We start from the raw sequence: 19,072 nt of genomic DNA, 5'->3' as shown, positions 1-19,072 counted from the left end.
AGGACTTGAAGGGGAACAGGAGACCTGGCAGGTCATCACCACAGCATCTAGGATGAGTCTAGAACTGTCTAGCAAGGAGGTAGTTAGTCTATATGGCAGGTGATGGTACCCAGGTGACAGGCCAGGGCTTAAGTCCAGCACAGGTGATTATAGAGCCCCATTGGCACACTTCCTGTGTCCCCATAGAGAACATTGGGAATTGAGAGTGGGAGGTGTTGGACGGATACATAGGCACAGAGTGTGCCATCCACAGGGAGAGGACTGAGTGCTCTGCTACTGCTGCTAGCGGTATCTAAGCCTTTATGCCTTCCCCAAGGTTCCCATGGTGTCTGGTGTCTGGTGTCTTCTGCTTGCTTAGGACAAGGCTCTTGAAGATAACTGCTTAATATTTACAGGGTGCTGTTGTCCATTTACTGAGAACACGTAGAGACATTGGGGGCAGTAATTGCTGAGGGGTGTGGCAGGGCCTAGAGTCCTGGAAGCTGCAGAGGGCAACCACTCTTCCGTGTATATCACAGCCATCTGGTCATTTTACCATTAGCCAGCCACTCACTAGCTGTCCAGAGAGTATGCTTCTCCAAGGTAGCTGCAGTTACGATGTTAGGGACCTCAGCTGCTTGGGCATTTCAAATAGCCAAGTGGGTTGTTTTTACTGAACAAGGCTAGCCATCCACCCAGAGGACTGTCAACTACTGCATGTCAAGTGCCAGGCAGTAGAATGGCCCAGTCATCACAGCAATTCCTTTCTTGTCTCTCCAGCATGTGCTTTACCACCTAACCAGCAGGGTTTGTTAACCTCACCCCAGCACACCCTTGAATGCTTAGGGGCATACTGTTTTTCAGCTTGCCAAGACAAAATAAACCAGTGCTAAGAAGGAAGAACCTTGAGGCCTCAGCCATTCTCAGTGAGGCTGGGGCAGAGTGCCTGGTTCCCACACTGGCCCTTGGTTATTGGTGGGTGTCAAGTGCTGGGCTGCACTGGTGGAAAATGGGTTTCCTTTCTACCCAGACCCATGTGTCCCACACTTGGAGCTTGAACTCCCCCAAGACCTTTGCTATGCCAGGAGAAGGAGTACACTCAAAGAGAAGGTTCTGGGTGTCGGTGTCTGGAATGTGGGCTTGGAGACATGGTTGCCCAGCATTTTGTGAGGGTGAAGAAGCCATAAGAAAGCTAGAGCAGTCCTGCCTTGTATTGGAGCCTGGGGGCTAATTCACTTGTAATCATTTTTTAGAACCAATGATGCTTGGCCACATATCAAGATTGCCTCTGCTTTTTCACAGAGACATAGCAAGTGGTGGGAAAAGTTGAGTATATTCATTCAGCAATAGAGTCACTTGGCAAATAAATTAGAAATAACTTGGTCTACTGTGTATCGTAATTATTTTACAGGTATTTCTAAGCCTGTAGTACTAAAATAGATAAGCTGAGTACAAGCCAGAAGGCACTTGTAGTTTAGTCACCCTTCCCTCTAGTAACCTCAACCCTCCAGTGGGGATCCTGTTACCCCAGAGTGGAGGGACAGCCTGGTTGGTGCAAACAAGCAATTTGCATTTGTTTTCTTTTAGTACGTTGTCCTGGATAGGCAAGGCAGGCACTGCTGAATGAGGCACACACCCCAAAGCCAGCCTTTTCAGGGGTCTGAATCCCATTTTTGGTAAAGTGGATGCTGTGTCTTTTGTTTGCTGTGAATACTGTCCATCTGCCAGCCTCAGGCTCCAGGCCTCTCAGTTCCTAACTGTCAATGCCGTCTGTTACCACTTTCTCAGAGTGCATAGGCCCAGCTGGTTTTCACCTCATGAGATGCCAGAACACATGCCCCTTTCCCTGGATGCCCTCTGTTAAGAGACACTTTATCTTTATCGTCTCACAGCAGGGCAGTGGTGCTTGTGTGAGGGTAAAGCTGGACTTCTCTCAGTGTTAGCAGTTGGTAACTGGCAGTGTGGGCTCTGAGTTAGTTCTCACACTTCCAGTTCTGCTAGGCTGAAGGAGGCAGTGAGCAAAGCAGGCAGGTCCCTGTTCCTGTGAGGAGGGAGAAGGTAACTGTAGGACTAAACCTACCTGTGCTGGATTGGCATTTGGGAAAGCCTGGTGTTGCCCTCTGAGGAGTAGTCCCTGTGACTGGCTACAGCAAGAGCAGAGAGCCCAGACAGGCAGGACCCCAGGTCCAGAGAATGTTAAAAGACTTCAAGGGCGGTGACCTGATAAACAGTGTCCATCTTGCTCCTAAATGACAGGAAACCAAAGAATGGTTTTACATGGGACACTATGAAAGGCATACTCTTACTGGATAGAGAGCAGTAGGGTCATAACACCCCCCCTCCCCTGGCCAAGGGCTTGGCTGGTGGTGAGGAAGCAGAAGAAAGTAAGACCTTCTAAGGTCATTTCAGGGGCTTTGCAGGTCATTTCAAGCCTGTGGGGTTCCCAGTAGATAGAACAGAGGCAAGACCCTACTTGTGAGGGTCCTTTGCTCTTTTTCCGTGGTAGAGGAGGGGATGATTTTTTTTTTTTTTTTTTTGAGACAAAGTCTTGCTGTGTAGCCCAATCTGGTCTTCAAGTTGCAATCCTTTGCCTCTACTTTTTGATGCTGGGATTCCAAGTGTGGTGTGCACCACCTCACCCAACCAACTGCATAGATAGATTTGGGCCAGTGCTTACCCTAAGGCAAGGGTAAGGACTGATTCTTACAAAGAGACTTCATGACCCATTGCTTCTGAGCCCAGGGTATGGTCATGTTCCCAGTCTGACCAGCTTCCGCCTTCTGGCTGCTTTCATCTCAGCCACTGTGGGCCTCGGGTCCTTTCCATCTCATACTAGGACTTCATTTCAACGGAAGTGGTTGGTAATCTAGGGGTGTGTGGGTGTCTGCTGTTCATTGCTCGCTAGCCCTGGCTACGGTTATGTGAACTTCACAGCTTACCCAGTCAGTAAGATATCAGGTGGGGGTGGGATGGGGGGGGGAGGATCAGCACCAAGACAGCTTTGTCCTAGCCATGCACTGTCTGTCCCTGGTCATCTTGTGGTTTGTTCCTCCGGTGTTCCTCTGCCACCTCACCATCTTATCAGTACCTTCAGTGATCTGCTGAAGAAAATTTTTAACATGGTGGCATGGATTCTCTAAGTGAGAATTTGCTTTTTTGTTTGTTTGGTTTTTTTTGTTTAGCCCTGGCTGTTCTGGGACTCACTTTGTAGACCAGGCTAGCCTCAGAGATCCTCCTGCCTCTGCCTCCCAGTGCTATGATTATAAGTATGCACTACCACACCTGGCTTGAGAATCTGCTTTTAATTCTTTGGAAATTATGCTTTGATGCTACAAGGTTAAGGGTTTCTGTCACTGGCAAATGATACCAAATGTGTCTGAAGGAGGTAAGCTCTATGCTCATTGCTCCTTCTCAGTTCTTCAGTGATGGCTCTTTCCATGATGCTCATGAGGCATCAGACTGCTGGGACAGTATAGGTAACCCAGGGCTTTCTCCTTTTCAAGGCAACAGTTGCCCCACATGGGGTCAGAGGGCAGGGTCCACTTGTGAAACAAGGGCAGCTGACCCCATATGACTAAAATGATTGCTGTGCGCCTGAAGGAGAGAGAGCCAGTGGTTGTCTCCATTGTATCTATATGAGACACTTGAAGCTGAGGAGGAAGACTGGACGTTTTGGAGAGAGGACAGTCAACTGTAATCATCATGGAGACAGGGCTCAGGGTGAGCCAGGCTAGAGAGACCAGAAGTGGACATTGTGGTGAGTTAGTTGGTCCCATTGCCCCAACAACATAGAAAGAAGGACTTGCTCCTGGCCCTTATCTGTGATGCACATGCACACTGTCTGGTAGAATTTGTATTCACAAGCCCTTCTCTTCTGAATCTCTGAGGTCAGGGAGCATTGTTGATTTAAAAAAAAAAAATGTCAATAGTAAGTGTTCTACAGATGTTCATGGGGTAAGAATACCTTTCTTTGTGGCCCTGGAAAGGTCTTAGCCTTGCTTACCCCTGGCCCAACCATGTTGTCACCCTGGGACAGTCTGCAGCTGTCACTGGCTGATGACTGCTGTGCTGCTCACAGTCCTCAACTTCACCTTCATGCACCTGAGTGTCGTGGATGTTGTGTGGTATCCCCTCAGGAACCTGGAGGGAGACAGGAAAGAAACCAGCTAAGGGAGCAGAGTCGGGTCTATGCCCAGGACGAGAGATCTGAAGGAGTGCCGTGTGATTGTGGGGACCTGTAAAGATTGTGATTTGAAGCCACAGAGTTCTGTTGGGGCCTTTTGTGAGCTCCTGCTCTGTTTGCATGGGATCATACAAACTCGTTTCAAGAGTGCAGCTGAACTAAGAGTCTCCTTCCATCTTGATAGTGTGGCTTACTGCACCTTGCTACTTCCCAGAGCCTACGTGGTAAATTAGCACTCAGAAACATCAACCTCCCCAAACGTCCTCCTTCCTTGTCTCTGTCCTGGCATCCTTGTCAGGAGAGTTGGTTCTGGGCTTCCCTCTCCCTCCCTCATTTGTGGGTACTTAAAGTTCAGTGTCCTCATGTACAAAGTAGGAACTGTGACATTCACAGGACACCAGGGTGGGACAGTGTGGTGCTCAAAGACCCTTGCAGTGTTCTGTGCTGATTACATTGCAGAGCCAGGACATTGCTCATGTATTTGGGGACAGTGCCTTTCGGTGGATGTGGTGAAACCTATGGATCAGTGTTGAGGCCTCACTCGGATGAGATCCAGGGTGCGGTTGTCAGTGAGCACTGCTCTGCATTCCTAATGGACTAGGCTCTTAGTGCTTTCAGTCTTCCAGATGTCAGCTCTTTTCTGGAAGGCTTATGTGTTCAGTCTCTAGTGCTCGGCTATATTCGGGGATATTAAGAGAGCCATAACCAACCAGTCTGTGATCTTAGCACTCAGGAGGCTGAGGCAGGAGCATTTCAAGTTCAAGACCAGCCTGGACTCTATAACCAGAGCCTATCTTAGACAAAAGCAAACAAAACAAACAGACAAACTACAAAGCTGGCTCTGGTTTGTCTTGCTGAGCACTGTCTCCTGCAGCGTTGAGGAACCCTCTTTTCCCATGCCTTGTGTTGGAGTGGTCTTCTGCTTCAGATTCCAGAATGCAAATCTGAGAAACACAAAACTAGTGCCCAGTATCAGCAAGCAGCTGCCATAGTACCAGGATTAGCCTGGGGATGTACTCTGCCACTGAGCCCCCAACCTCTATATTCAGTTCTCCTGAGATGCATGCTTACGAAAAGTCTGAAAAACAAAAACAGGACCAGACCCCACCACGCAAACCTAGGTGCATTCATCCCAGTTTTGGGTGTGTTTACTATTTCAGCTAGCTGAGAGACTAGTTCCTGCATTTTACCCTTGGAGGTTTTTACTGTTCCACTCTTTCCAGGCAGAAGATGCTTTTCTAGAACATGGAAGGAAAGTGTGGGTGGGAGCACCCAGTGAGCAGAGTGAATTGGTTGGGTCTGTGAGTCAAATCAGGGTGGCTGGAATGAGCGGCTGTGCCAGATGCAGGGTGTGAATCTGCCCTTGAAGCACCTTGAGCCTCAGAGTGCCTTCTGTGCCATCTGCCCCTAATTGGATGGAGTATTAACTGTTCTTCCTCAGTTCTGTGCCATTTGAGACTCCAGGAAGCTATGACTGTGATTCAGAAATAATAGTTTTCTTGTATGCTTTTAAAGTGGCCTTGGGACAGAGCGGGCTTTTCGTAGCCAAAAACAGTATTTGGTTACTATCTGTGAATGACCTATTTTTGTTTCTTACTCTTAATAAAAGAGAGAAAAGGCCGGGTGTTGGTGGCACAAGCCTTTAATCCCAGCACTTGGGAGGCAGAGACAGGCAGATCTCTGAGTTCGAGGCCAGCCTGGTCTACAGAGCAAGTACCAGGCTCTAAAGCTATACAGAGAAACCCTGTCTTGAAAAACCATGAGAGAGAGAGAGAGAGAGAGAGAGAGAGAGAGAGAGAGAGAGAGAGAGAGAGAGAGAGAGAGTGTCAAGGTGGTGTATAGAACACTGGGGTGGCTTACAAAGAATACAGTCACTGAACTCTGGCACCTGGTGTTTGTAAGTGTCCTCGGACACTGTCCCTTCAGTCCCCATATGCAGCTTCTGAGGTTTTTTTGAACATTACTTGTCCTCACAGGAATGGTTTCACATGACTTTTAGCTAGGTTGCTGGTTAAAACAGAATAACACTAGCAATACAAAGCATGCTGATCGCCAGTGACCCACTGCATGAGCTCCTGCCCAGAAATCAAGGGACTTCCAGGCAGAGCATATACAAAGTCACCCAGGTAGCCCTTCTGTCTGTCTCTCATGCCTGTTTCCCTGCCTGTACTGTGTACCTGTGAGCTGTGCTGTGCTGCTGACCATGCACAGCCCACCAGGCAAGCCCAGTGCTTCTTGGGCCTGGGCTGAGACAGGACCCCTGCTGGGCAAGATGCCCAGAAGTGTGTGTAATGGTGTAATTTTAATACCCTGGAGAAAGGGTACACATCTCTTAGAAGGACCCCTGCAGTTACCTAAAGGTGAGCCTGACGCTGGTGACCAGAGGGCAAGGCAGAGAAGAACCAGGCACCCAATCTCTGTATTACCAGGAGGGTGCTTTGCTTGCAAAGTGTCACTCCCCTGGGTGATAGTTGAGAGGAGAGGCTGCAGCCCTGACCTAATGTGCATCTATTATAATAACAAGGGAGGGCCCAAGTCCCCCTTACACTCCTGCAGAAGCACACTTCACTTTTTTTATTTGTTTGTTTGTTTATTTATTTTGAGGCAGGATTTCTCTGTATCCCTGGCTGTCCTGGAACTTGTTTTGTAGACTAGGCTAGCCTCAAACTTGGAGGTCCACTTGCCTGTGCCTTTGGAGTGCTGGGATTAAAGGTGCACCCGGTTTACACTTCACTCTTTCTTTCTTTCTTTCTCTCTCTCTCTCTCTCTCTCTCTCTCTCTCTCTCTCTCTTTCTTTCTTTCTTCCATTCTTTTTTGGTTTGGTTTGGTTTGGTTTTGGTTTGGTTTTTGGTTTTTCAAGACAAGGTTTCTCTGTATTGCTTTGGAGCCTGTCCTAGAACTCACTCTGTAAACCAGGCTGGCTTTGAACTCAGAGAGATCCACCTTCCTCTGCCTCCCAAGTGCTGAGATTAAAGGCATGTACACTTCACTTCTTAAAACTAATCCCAACAAAAGAACCTGATAAAAATCTCTACCTATGAGGTCTAGGAAAAGTAGTGGATAGGAGCAGGATGGGAGGAGCTGTTCCAACCAGGTACCTAATGGCATTAGGAGCCTAAGTCATTTTCTGTGGCCATGGCAGTGTGTTGGACTGAAAAGCACAGGAAAATTTATGACTGATGTTTTGGATCTGAGGTTGCTTCCTGAGTTCTAGAACTGGGTAGGGATTTGGATAAAACATTTCACAAGAGCTGTTAATTACTGACACCAAGACAAGGCACATGTGGGGAATTGTTAGACTTTTTCTGGTGTGCGTGTGCATATATTTGTGTGTGTTGGGTGCATTTGTTGGAAATTCTCAGTTAAAACCTTGAAACTAAGAAAGCAGATCTAAAAGTGCTCCTCTTCTGCAGCAATGGCACATGCACCCCTGGGCAGCAGTGGGTGAGGTGGGGAGGGGAGTGCTATCAGGGCAGACCACTGGCCTAACTTGGAAAATGGTTGCTGGGCCCACCAGGTCTGTCTGATCACTGTGCATGCTCTATTTGGTATCTCTTGTAGTGTTTCATTACCATCTTACAGACAATGCTTCAGGTTGCCGCACTTCCACCCATCGGGTGTCTTTTAATAGGAAATGCTGCATGGCAAGCTGCTGATTTGAAAATTCAGCAAAACTGTTTTCTCAGTAAACAGTGGTGGAAGACACCTCTAGCTTTGGTTGAAATGTCACTCTGCTTTCCCAGCTCAGACAGAGCTCATGAACAACTTAAAGGGAGGAGCACAGGTGGTTTCACTGCGGCAGCTGGTGCTCGTGCAGATGCTGTCTTGTATGATATGGCTTGATGCTGGCAACTCTGTTCAAGGTCCCATTCTTGCCTTGTAGACTGGGCTGCTGCCATCCGTGTCGCTGCTCTGGACTGTGCAGAAGAAAAGAACCAGGACGTGTGCCGCACATATGACATCCACTTCTACCCCACCTTCAGGGTGAGCCCCCAGCAACCTTGACCTCTGCTCCAATCCTGCCTTTTCACAAGGGACTTTTTAGGCAGAATTCCTGTACCAGTAACTCCTAGGTTATCATTTCTGGCTTGGAGTCTAAAAACTTTGTGGGAATTTGCATGCCCAGCCTACTACCCCTTTGTTCCTCATCTTGAGTCATAGAAGGCTGATCAAGATCCAGGTTTTGTATAAAGTCCCTGCTCACACAAAAGCCTGCTGGCTGCCTATCTTTGTAGGGTATCATGCTGCTTGGTCTCCTTTTAACTGGCAGAAGGCACCAGCAGTGTCCCAGCACAGCTTGAGCTGCAGTTGGCCCTGCCTACAAACTTGTACATGTTTCTTCCACTAGAGGGCAGAGATACCATGTGCGACCCTCCCGAAGGCCCACTGCTTATTGCTCACACTCATGGGCATCTCCAAAACCATGTAGCCCCCTCTTCTCCCTCCTCCCTATCCTCCTCCTCTTCTTTCTTTCCTCTTCCTCCTCCTCCTATTTCTTCTTCTTCTTTTTTTGAGACAGGGTTTCTCTCTGTGTAGCCCTCCTGGAACTCACTTTGTAAACTAGACTAGCCTTGAACTCAGAGACCCACCTGCCTCTGCCTCCTGAGTGCTAGGATTAAAGGTGTGTGCCACCACTGCCCAACTCAGAGATAATTTCTGAAGAGCCTGTGACCTCCAGCTCTCCACTTCTGTCCTGCTACTACTGTGCACTGTCAGAGGCAGGACCCAGCACATTGGTGTCCCCTGTGTTTCCCCACCCATTCATTGACTGGGCTTTGCTACCCTGTAACCACCTGGCCTCCCAGTGTGATGCTCAGGGTGGTACCAGCCCCAGGGATCTCACAGGCCCTTGTTGCTTGTACTCTTTCTTTCTAGCCTTGGGCTGATAATGTTGCTCATGTCCCTATTTTACTTGGCTTTTTATGTCATACCCTCTATTAAACAGTGCTGTGTATAAATGTCTGGGCCTTATTTCTAATACTTCAAATGACTTTGCCAAGATTTGCCCGTGATGCTGGGCACTGCTGTGGCTTGTTGGGTTTGACTGTGCAGTAATGCCTCATTGAATGTGATGGCCCTCTCTGCTGAGTATTGGGATATCTTCTGGCTGTTATTACATGGATCAACATTGATGTGCCACACACACACACACACACACACACACACACACACACACACACACACACGTTTCCCTGGCTGGGTCTGGGAAGAAGGCCAGGGGACCCAATTGGGCCAGCCCCTCCCACAACATGACACATCTGCCTATGGTGCAGGGCAAAGTGCCTGTGTTCCTTTTCCTAGTGACAAGCACATCTGTGTTTTTACTCTTACGGGACTGTTATATGTCTGTCTACTTTCTTCTTGAGTGTTTCTGCTTCCCCCACTTTGTTCCAGGGAGTCCCCTGTGTGTCTCAGCACTGGTCTCCTTTTGGGCTTCATTGGGAACACTACCTATCCTCAACTGTATTGGTGTGCTTCTGGTGGGGCAAGTCTGGTCAGAAGCTCTCATCTTCTCAGAGGCTCTGGATAGCCCCTCTTCCCTTGGAACCTGTGCCCTCAAATGCTCTTCAAGGGTAACCACCTTTATAAGGATTCTACCCTAGTGAATTGTCTTGCTTCAGATCCTGTTGGACCAGAAGTGACATAATAAAACCCAGTTGGTACTTAGCACAATGTTCCACACATCTGCAAGAACGCTAGTGTCCATGGAGGCATGGGACATGCCTTGTTCAATCAGTGTTACTTTGGGAGGGACTTGACCAGAGCTCCTGGTTGAGACAGCGGTCATCTTGTTTAAGTATTAAACATATACACAACTCACCCAGACTGTTTATTTTTTGTGTGTTTTTCCTTCAGTATTTTAAAGCATTTACAAAGGAGTTTACAACAGGAGAAAACTTTAAAGGTAAGGACACGCAGCATTCTATTCTAATCCCATAGACTGACTCACTCAACCTGGTAAAGTGGATATGGTCTCAGCAGATGGAGCCCAGGGGCCCTCTCCCTTCAGTCAACATATTTGCACCAGTGCTGCCTGACTTTGTATTAGAAATTCAAACTTTAATTGTTTGTGTGGTGTGGTGATGTCTTGCTTGTACAAATAAAGCCTGTCTGAAGGTCAGAGAGAAGGAGCAAGCCACCGCCACAGTGTGGGAGTAAGATTTTTGTTGTTGTTTTTCAAGACAGGGTTTTTCTGTGTAGTCCTGGCTATCCTGGAACTAGCTATGTAGGTAGACCAGCCTGGCCTTGAACTCACAGAAATCCACCTGCCTCTGCTTCCTGAGTGCTGAGATTAAGGTGTGCATCACCACCACCCAGCTAAGATTTTTTTTTTTATTTTAATTACATGTGTGTGTTTGTGTGTACACCTGTCTGTCCTTGGAGACCAGAGGTGTCAGACTCCCCTGGGACTGGAATTACAGGAGGTTGTGAACCATCAGACATAGGTTTTAGGAACTGAATTTGTTCCTCTGGAAGAGCAGTACATCCACTAAGCCATCTCTCCAGCCACAGAAAATTGTTTATTTTGTGCTTTTGCCCTTCTTGAGAAATGTGGTAGTACCTTTTTTATTATAACTTTTATTAAGCTTGTACTTTGGCTATTTCATACATGTATATCCTCCATTCTGGTCGTTGTCATTCTGCACCTTCCAGCCCCACTCCCTGTTACCTGCAGGTCCCTTCCTCACCTTCATGTAGTAACAAACTTTTATTGAAAAAGTATCTAGTGGAATATATATATATATATATATATATATATATATATATATATATATATGCATGCAAATATAGGGCTCTGCTTGTACATTTTAATGTATGAGCCTGGTCAAGTGAGCAGTGCCCTGTGACTGCTTCACAGGCTTGTCCCCCGGGGAGACATCTGACATTTCTGGCATCAGGAGTAGTTTGCCTGTGTTAGCAATGTATACAGAGTTGGCTGGTGCACCTGGCCACCTCTCACCACCATGTGCATGAGATTGGTCACTTTGTCATGTATCCTGTAGCCTATCACTTGCTCTCAGCTGTGTGTTCTCCCACTATATGCATCTGCTGCTGACCACACGACAGCCTGTCAGTGAGCAGCTGTGCACCTAGGGTTTCGTGAACGGTACCACTGCCTTCACTATCCATGGGCTCTAGGCTTGGGAGCTGCTTAGGTACATATACCTGCAGTCACAGCCATGACCCAGATTTGCTTTTGTAGGACCTGACAGGGAGCTTCGGACTGTCAGGCAGACGATGATTGACTTCCTACAGAACCACACAGAGGGCACTCGGCCTCCTGCGTGCCCACCCCTGGATCCTGTTCAGTGAGTAGCTCCATTGAAAGGTGGCCTGTGGGACCTGGAGCATCATGGTGGTAGAGCTCAGCAAATGGGAAGCCCTGGTTCATCCCTCTCCCCAAGTTGCATGGTGCGTATTGGGCATGGTTTTTAAAAATCTGAGTGTATACAGTGACCGGGGTGCTGGCATGCTGTGACACCTTGCTATTGTGGAGAGAATTGAGGGCTTTGCTTTCTCCTGACAGGCCCAGTGACATCCTTTCCCTCATGGACAGCCATAGTGGCCAATACCACGCTGTTGTGTTTGAAAGCAATGGTTCTTATGTTGGACGAGAGGTACTGTGTCCTGTGTGCTGTGGGGCTGCAGCTAGTGTGGCTGGGGTAGACTGTGGTTAGTGCATTGACAGCAACAACCAGTGAGCCTTGAGCTATCATTAGTTACAGAGCTCCCAAGTCACTGGCCTATATATAGCCAAAAATGCTAGAGTAACAGGGCTGCCTTTGAGGGTCCAGACATTGCTATGTCTTTCATAAGTGCTATTATCATGTGCTGTTACAGATCTCCTGTGGTCTGTTACCATATCCAGTAGTCTGTAGGACCTTGCTTCTTTTGTGAAATGTTGGTATCATGTGGGTGGTTCAGAAGCCTTCAGCTTTGACCAAGTATCAAACCAAGGGACCAGAGACCTAGTTGATAATGCCAGAGTCCCTTGAAGACAAGAAGGAGGTCTCTTGGCCCACATGGGAATTCAGCACTGACCCCTGGGCTCCTTCCTGCCACTTTAGTGCAGTTCTGCAGGTTCTGCAGGGTAGCTCAGGAAGGAGGAGACAACACTGTCCTCAATAGACCCTGGACGGTATCAGGCAGGCTACAGACAACAGTGTGGCAACCACGTGTGCCTGGCTGCTCTCTGGGACCTCACTGCCCTCTCTTTTGGTTTCCATGATGCGTCGTATCCTTTGCTTCATTGTTGGCAATCAAAGGACTGAGAACCAGTAGAATCCAGAACTCATTCATGGTCCACTCCTTTCCCTACTGTCCAGAGCCACTGCATGCCAGCTCTTCCAGGCAGTCCCCTGTGCCCTTCATGCACACATGAACACTTATAAACCAAAAACAGGACTTTGTCCCTGAGAAGATGACTGAAGGCTCATTTTCTTGCCAGTCACCCTCTCCCCATAGTACCAGCATACCAATGCCTTTGGTATCAGTAAGGCCTGGCCCTCTGGGTAGGACCTGTAACCAAGGATGCCCCTAAAAGTATCAATAAGAACCATTGTGGCCAATGTGGTTTCACACGCCTTTAATCCCAGCACTCAAGTGGCAGATCTCTGAGTTTAAGTTCAGTTGGGACTGCATATGAGTTCCAGGCCAATGATGGCTACAAAGTATCTCAAAAACAACAGTGACATCAACAAACAAGCAAACAAAAAAGGACAACCACCACCACTACCACTGTGATCCACTTTGCATGTAGTCTGTTGTTCATCCCTGGAAGTAACTGGCTTGGTTGACATCTAAGAGCAGCAGAGAACAATAGACTCATGTGGTAAGCATATGAGGGGTTTTTTTAGACACTGAGATACCATAGCCATGGTCTCTCTGTCACTAAGACCCACTGCAGCTCCTTCAGCCTAAGCAAGCCCAATGGGTACAAGTCACCTGCAGGAGCCACCCCAAACCTGGCTCAGAGCTGGAATGATGTTGAGTTGCTGGTTAGCCCGGAAGTAGGAACACACAATAGCCAGTGTGTTGGGAAAACAGATCTGTAGCTGGTGAGTGGTGAAGGTGCTTACTCAATTCATGTGGATTCTGTAGCCAACAAACTGGTTCAGCGAGATAAAGTTTAGTAACAGATGTTACTTTTGGGGCTGGGTTACTTTTTGCTTCAGCCCATAAAGTGCTTACTTTGCAAGCATTAGGATTCCATCCCCAGCGACACACTTATAATCCTAGTGCTGAGTAGCCAGAGTAGGCACATCTCTGGGGTTTGCTGGCCAGCCAGCCTGCCTACTTGGTACGCCCCAGGCTAATGAACCAAATGGATGGTACCTTAGGTTCTCTAACCTCCACATACATCTACATACACACGTGTACCTGCACACACGTGAATGCATACACACAAACAAACAACAAATGTTACTTTTGATTATTCTGGAAAGTTGCTAAATGAGAATGGGCATGTGACTTGGTGAGCTGCTTAAAATTCAGTAAAAGTTAAGGTGCATAGGCTGCTTTTGATTGCAGAGGGATGGATGCAGATTGTGCCTTAGCCTTGTGTAACTGGTACAGCACCGGTCACTCCACCCAGCTTTTGCAAGTAGAGCAAGGTTTTCCGTGTTGTGTGGTACAGGTGGGTAGTGCTATTCTCTGAACAGTTCAGCACATGTTAGGTGAAGGGTGGCCTGTGAAGTGGTGGGTCTACAAACTCCGGGATTTTTGCCAAGAAAAGCATGAAGGTAACATGACTTCTTGTTCTGCAGGTGATCTTAGATTTGATTCCATATGACAACATCGTGGTGAGCCGAGCACTGGATAGGGACAAAGCATTTCTGGGGACACTTGGCATTTCTTCAGTTCCTTCCTGTTACTTGATTTACCCAAATGGGTCTCATGGACTGGTTAATGTGTAAGTGCTAGTTTGTATAATTGTATAGATACATTCAGTAATGTCTGTGGAGACTCATGCTTCATAGTCATACTGGATAAAGCCTCAGAATCCACATGACAGACTAGTTGGCCAAGAGGCAAGGAAGCCATATGTCTGGCTACCTTCCCTGATCTGTTGTGACCATGTTCCAAGCTCCAATATCTGGAGTGGTCATTGCCTCTGGTTGTTTCCATGGGTTTCTGCACAAACCTCAAGTGCAACAGGTGCCCATCAATTACTCCTATGCTAGGTCTTGGCTTTTGGTTGTGTCTGTTGTGGCCAGCAAGCCCTGTCTAGAGTGAGAGGTGGACTCACCGGGCACCAGGTCAATAAAGTGACCTTGAATAAAGCTTTAGAAAGCAAAATAGATGTGAAAGTTAATAGAAGTTCTAAGCTGCAGGAGAGCCTACCCAAAGTTTCAGTTACACCTCATACTTCTTTAGCTGTATGAAGGGGTGGATTGCAAAGCATTTGGTTAGTATGCAGGAAGCCTAGGTTTGATCCTATTATTGCATAACTAGGCATGGTGGCTCATTCCTATAATCTCAGCATTTGGGAGGTGAGGCAGGAGAATCAGAAACTCAAGGTCATCCTTGGCTACATAGAGATTACATGAGATCCTCTCTCAAAAAGGAAAAGAAAAATATAGAAATCCAGGGCACCTAAGGTCATGGAGCTTCAAGGTTTGGGCCCTGAGTACCTAGGAGGCTGCCCTAACAGTTACCCCAGTAACTGCAGTTGAGTTCTGAAGACAAGTGTATGTACACGTAGCACCAAGAGTGTCACATGTGCAGCCTCTAATACAAAGCCTCATTAATACTGTACAATAATATGACTGCATTCTTTGTGGAAATGACACTGAGCTCTGGGTGCTACATGGCAGATGGCTGTGAGTTGCAGAAAGCTTTGGAGTGACCATCCCCAGGCCTGGCCTCCAGATGTGTTTCAGCTGGCAGAGCAAGCATGTCATGAAGGCCCTCTGACACAGTGGAATCATAGCTGGGATGAAACTGGTTTTGGCAGATGCTCAAATGGCTTTACAAGCATCTTACAGTCCCAACAAGTGTAGATGAGCTATGGTACTTACTGTAGCTATGTCAGTGATTGTCTGGACTTGGTATTCTGTCTTCTCATCTCAGATGGGAGGGTAGCTCCTGAGGCCCAGCTAAGGTGAGTGTCCTTCACCACCTCTGTCAATGTTTGCACAGAGTGAGTAGTGTGTGAGGGTTGAACTGCTCTCCAAGCTATGGCCTGGAGAGGCTGCATGATCTCAGAGGACGGCCATAAAAGCATCCCCTCCTTCCTTTCACAGTGCAAAGCCTCTACGATCGTTTTTCTCCTCTTACTTAAAATCCTTGCCAGATGTGAGGAAAAAGTCACTTTCCTTTCCTGAAAAGCCCAACAAAGAAGAAAATTCAGAGGTTATGGTTTGGAAAGAATTTGACAGGCAAGTATGAATGGGAATGGGTGCAGCAGAGAGGCTACACCCGGGGCAGCTTCCTCAGTCTGCCTCCTACCCGGGAATGGTGGCAGAAACAAGAGGAGCCTTGTACTGGAAGGCAGGAAGTATCCTTCCTAACTGGTCACTGTTCTTCTCAGGGCCAAGCTGTACACCGCAGACTTGGAGTCGGGACTTCACTACCTGCTGAGAGTGGAGCTGGCTGCCCACAAGTCCCTGGCTGGAACTCAGCTGAAGACATTTAGGGACTTCATGACTGTCATTGCCAAGGTGCGGGTGGTTCTGCTCAGACTGTGATACTAGACCCCATGTCATCTGTCTGCCCGTGCAGGTAGTTGGCTAGTCTAGACCCCTTGGTATTAACTGGTATTTTCTAGTATTGACTGAAACTTGCCTGTGAGGATGGAGCAAAAGAGGCTGAGAACAGGAACAGAGCACTGTTGAGCTCTGACTTCCCCCACTTAAACTGGGGAATTTCAGCAGGCTGATGGAAAGTATAGAAGAGGCATGAGGAATGGGTAGGTTGTGTAGATATCAAAGGTGGAGACCTGCTCCTAGGCAGCTTCAGAATGGGGTTCTAGGAGAGTTAGTTAGGTGTCCAAAGGAAGGCCAAGTCATGACACAACACAGCCTAGATCCTTCCATGCCAGAATCAGGTTGAAGAAGACTGGCCAGCATAGCCATAGTCTCCTAGTAGCCATGTAAGGAAATTAGTTCCATGTATAGGTGCTGAGTGGGATTAAAGGGTAGATGAAGGGATACCTAACAAAGCTAATGAAGGAAGGCCACTAAGTGTGGCAGGTGTGTGCTCGTGGCCATTCTGACCCTGATAGGGCTCCCAAGAGGTTAGAAGAGAGGCCTTAAGCTGACAGCTTCAGATGGCTGGCTCCTGAAGAGCAGGACTAATGCTGGGCAGGCAGAAGTCCAGGAAAAGACTAAGCAGAGTGCTTGATATTCAGAAGACCTAGATGGGATGGGAATACCTCCACCTCGGTGATGTACAGGGTGCAAGCTACCTCTGTGGTAGCTGACATGAGAGTGAGAAGTGTCAGGTTTAGTTCCTGCCAAGTATTCGTCTCCAGTGCCCAGAGCTGGGGGTGGGGGGAATTGCCCTGCCCTTCAGGGATGAGCCTGAGCTCTCCTGTTGGTTGCAGCAGCCCTGTCTGGTCTAGCTGTAGTCCTGCTGCTTTCTGGTCTTTCAGATACCCCCATCACCACTAGTGCAGTGTGAGACCCGCTTTACCTTGTACTGTGTATGGATGAAGCAAGGTATTTTACATACCTTTTTTGACTAAATGGAAAGTCCCGCCGGGCGTTAGTGGCGCACACCTTTAATCCTAGCACTTGGGAGGCAGAGGCAGGTGGATCTCTGTGAGTTCGAGACCAGCCTGGTCTACAAGAGCTAGTTCCAGGATAGGCTCCAAAGCCACAGGGAAACCCTGTCTCAAAAAACCAAATAAATAAATAAATAAATAAATAAATAAATAAATAAATAAATAAATAAATGGAAAGTCCCTTGATAGGATTGCTTTTGTCCAGGTAGGTAGATTATAAATATTTACATTTGTAGTGTAACTTTGGAAAAACAAAGGAAATAAGCTTTACGTTTCAAGGAATAATAGGTCAGATATTTCAATGAAAACTGCTAGGTAAGGTTTTAGTCACTGTGCTGGTCAAGGTTGAGATGGCTCTGGATGGCTTTATTCTTTAAAAGTGTGTCTAGCCAGGTGTGGTGGCAGATACCTTTGATCCCAGCACTCTGCTGACAGAGGCAGGCAGATCTATGCAAGTTTAAGAACAGCCTAGTCTACTTACTGAGTTCCAGGTCAGCCAGGGCTACTTACAGAGACCCTGTCTCCAAAACAAAAAGTGTTCGGCTAAACAAACTATATGTCTCACTAGACTTGCTACCCTGGAATGCCTCTAGCCAGCAAACACGCCCATGCTAAAGTTGTTGGCTTACAGGAATTAACCTAGTCTCAGTGGGTATGCCTCACTGGATATTGCCTTCCTGCCCTTGCAGCTAGCTCTGGTGTTTGAGGATGTGCCATATGATGGTGACAGCTCCTTAAATCATGACAAAAAGTTACTGTTGTAAAATGTACTTAAACATTTAAGAGCAAATTTAATGCTGATTAACTGATCATGCTATTTTGTGAGCAATGCATAAAAAATATAGCCAATGCAGCCTTTATTTTTGCACATGTAGTAAGAGAACAATATGCTATGTAAGGAGAGCAAAACCACCAGGGTTCTCTTAGCTACTTGCTCTCCAGGTTCCTGTGTTGAGTCAGCCAGTAAGCTACATGTCATCACTGCCTATGATAGGTGTCTGTTCCCACACATCTTGTAGGCAGTTGGTTAGAGACAGTAAGAGAGGCTGTTGGAACTGAAGAATTGCAGAAAGACAGGCTAAGTATGCAGGCAATGCCTTCTGGAGGGCCACTGAGCACTTGATAACTTGGTGATATACCATACTCAGTAGTCTCCCTGTCTGACATCGTAAAATAGCCATCTGTTATTCCCTAGTTCTTGAAGAACCCCCAATTCTTGGCTGGTCCTAGGGTGAAATCCATTTCCTTAAAGGATTGACTGTGTGTAGTGTGGGACTTTGACCCTGTGGTATGGACTTTGCCACAAGGTCACAGCTCTCCATACTGTTTTCAGACCTTGGGAGGTAGTGGCAATTTTTCTCAATATCTTATAGGGTGGGTCTTCCTCTCTTAGCTGTTCCCCGGCCGGCCGTCAGTCAAGAAGCTTTTGGAGACAGTGCAGGAGTGGCTGGCCAACCTCCCCCTAGACAAGATTCCGTACAATGCCATCCTGGACCTAGTCAACAACAAGATGCGGGTGAGTCCCAGGCCTGGTGTGTGAACTCATCTAGTGTGAACCGTGCCGTTCTCCTTCACCTAGCACGTCCCTCTGCTCAGGCCCAGGACCCAACGTCCACAGAAAGTCACCTGTGGTGTCTCCCTGGCTTTGTTGTCAGTACTTGGTTCACACAGCACAGATCCCATCTTCCTGCTTGGAGAAACCCCCTCTCCCCATGTAGAAAACCCCTGTCCCTGTGTGGAGAAGCCTCATCTCCCTGGGTAGAGAAGCCATGTCCCTGGGTAAAGATGCCTCATGATTTTTGATGTTCCCATTTCTATGATGACTTCATGCCCATTTCCTTACCTCCATGATGCTGGTAGGTTACACTGAAGGCTTCAGTTTTAGGACAGCTCGCCAAGAACACACTGTGAGAGCTGCCCTCAAACAGCATAGCTCCCAGGGCTTTTGGTTTTTTACATTGTTGTTTGGTTCTTTTGTTTGTTTGTTGAAATAGGTCTCTCATGTAGCCTAGGCTGGCCTCAAACTTGAGATTCTCCAGTCTTAGCCTTCTAAGTGCTGAGATTATAGGCATGCAGTGAGAAGCTTTGATAAATACATACCCTTGTATGATCATCTCCCCAACCAAGGACCAAGGCATCTTGCAACTAGTGTTAATTTTAACACTTGTCTTGTATTCTTTGTG

At 47.5% G+C, this 19,072-nt stretch overlaps 1 protein-coding gene across 1 annotated transcript in view; it reads left to right on the top strand.

Moving 5' to 3' along the window:
* The window catches only part of Qsox2 (quiescin sulfhydryl oxidase 2), a 30,299-nt gene that overhangs the window by 3,149 nt on the left and 8,078 nt on the right, over nucleotides 1-19,072 (top strand). The window contains exons 2-9 of the mRNA XM_027422931.2: nucleotides 8,046-8,146; nucleotides 10,019-10,067; nucleotides 11,367-11,472; nucleotides 11,691-11,781; nucleotides 13,930-14,075; nucleotides 15,409-15,543; nucleotides 15,696-15,825; nucleotides 18,283-18,405. Coding sequence (XP_027278732.1) covers nucleotides 8,046-8,146; nucleotides 10,019-10,067; nucleotides 11,367-11,472; nucleotides 11,691-11,781; nucleotides 13,930-14,075; nucleotides 15,409-15,543; nucleotides 15,696-15,825; nucleotides 18,283-18,405 — 881 coding nt within the window. The remainder of the gene's footprint in view (nucleotides 1-8,045; nucleotides 8,147-10,018; nucleotides 10,068-11,366; nucleotides 11,473-11,690; nucleotides 11,782-13,929; nucleotides 14,076-15,408; nucleotides 15,544-15,695; nucleotides 15,826-18,282; nucleotides 18,406-19,072) is intronic.

The sequence above is a fragment of the Cricetulus griseus genome, chromosome 6 (assembly GCF_003668045.3).
Source record: "Cricetulus griseus strain 17A/GY chromosome 6, alternate assembly CriGri-PICRH-1.0, whole genome shotgun sequence".
Taxonomy (NCBI): Eukaryota; Metazoa; Chordata; class Mammalia; order Rodentia; family Cricetidae; genus Cricetulus; species Cricetulus griseus.
This window is presented reverse-complemented; position numbering and strand designations above follow the sequence as displayed.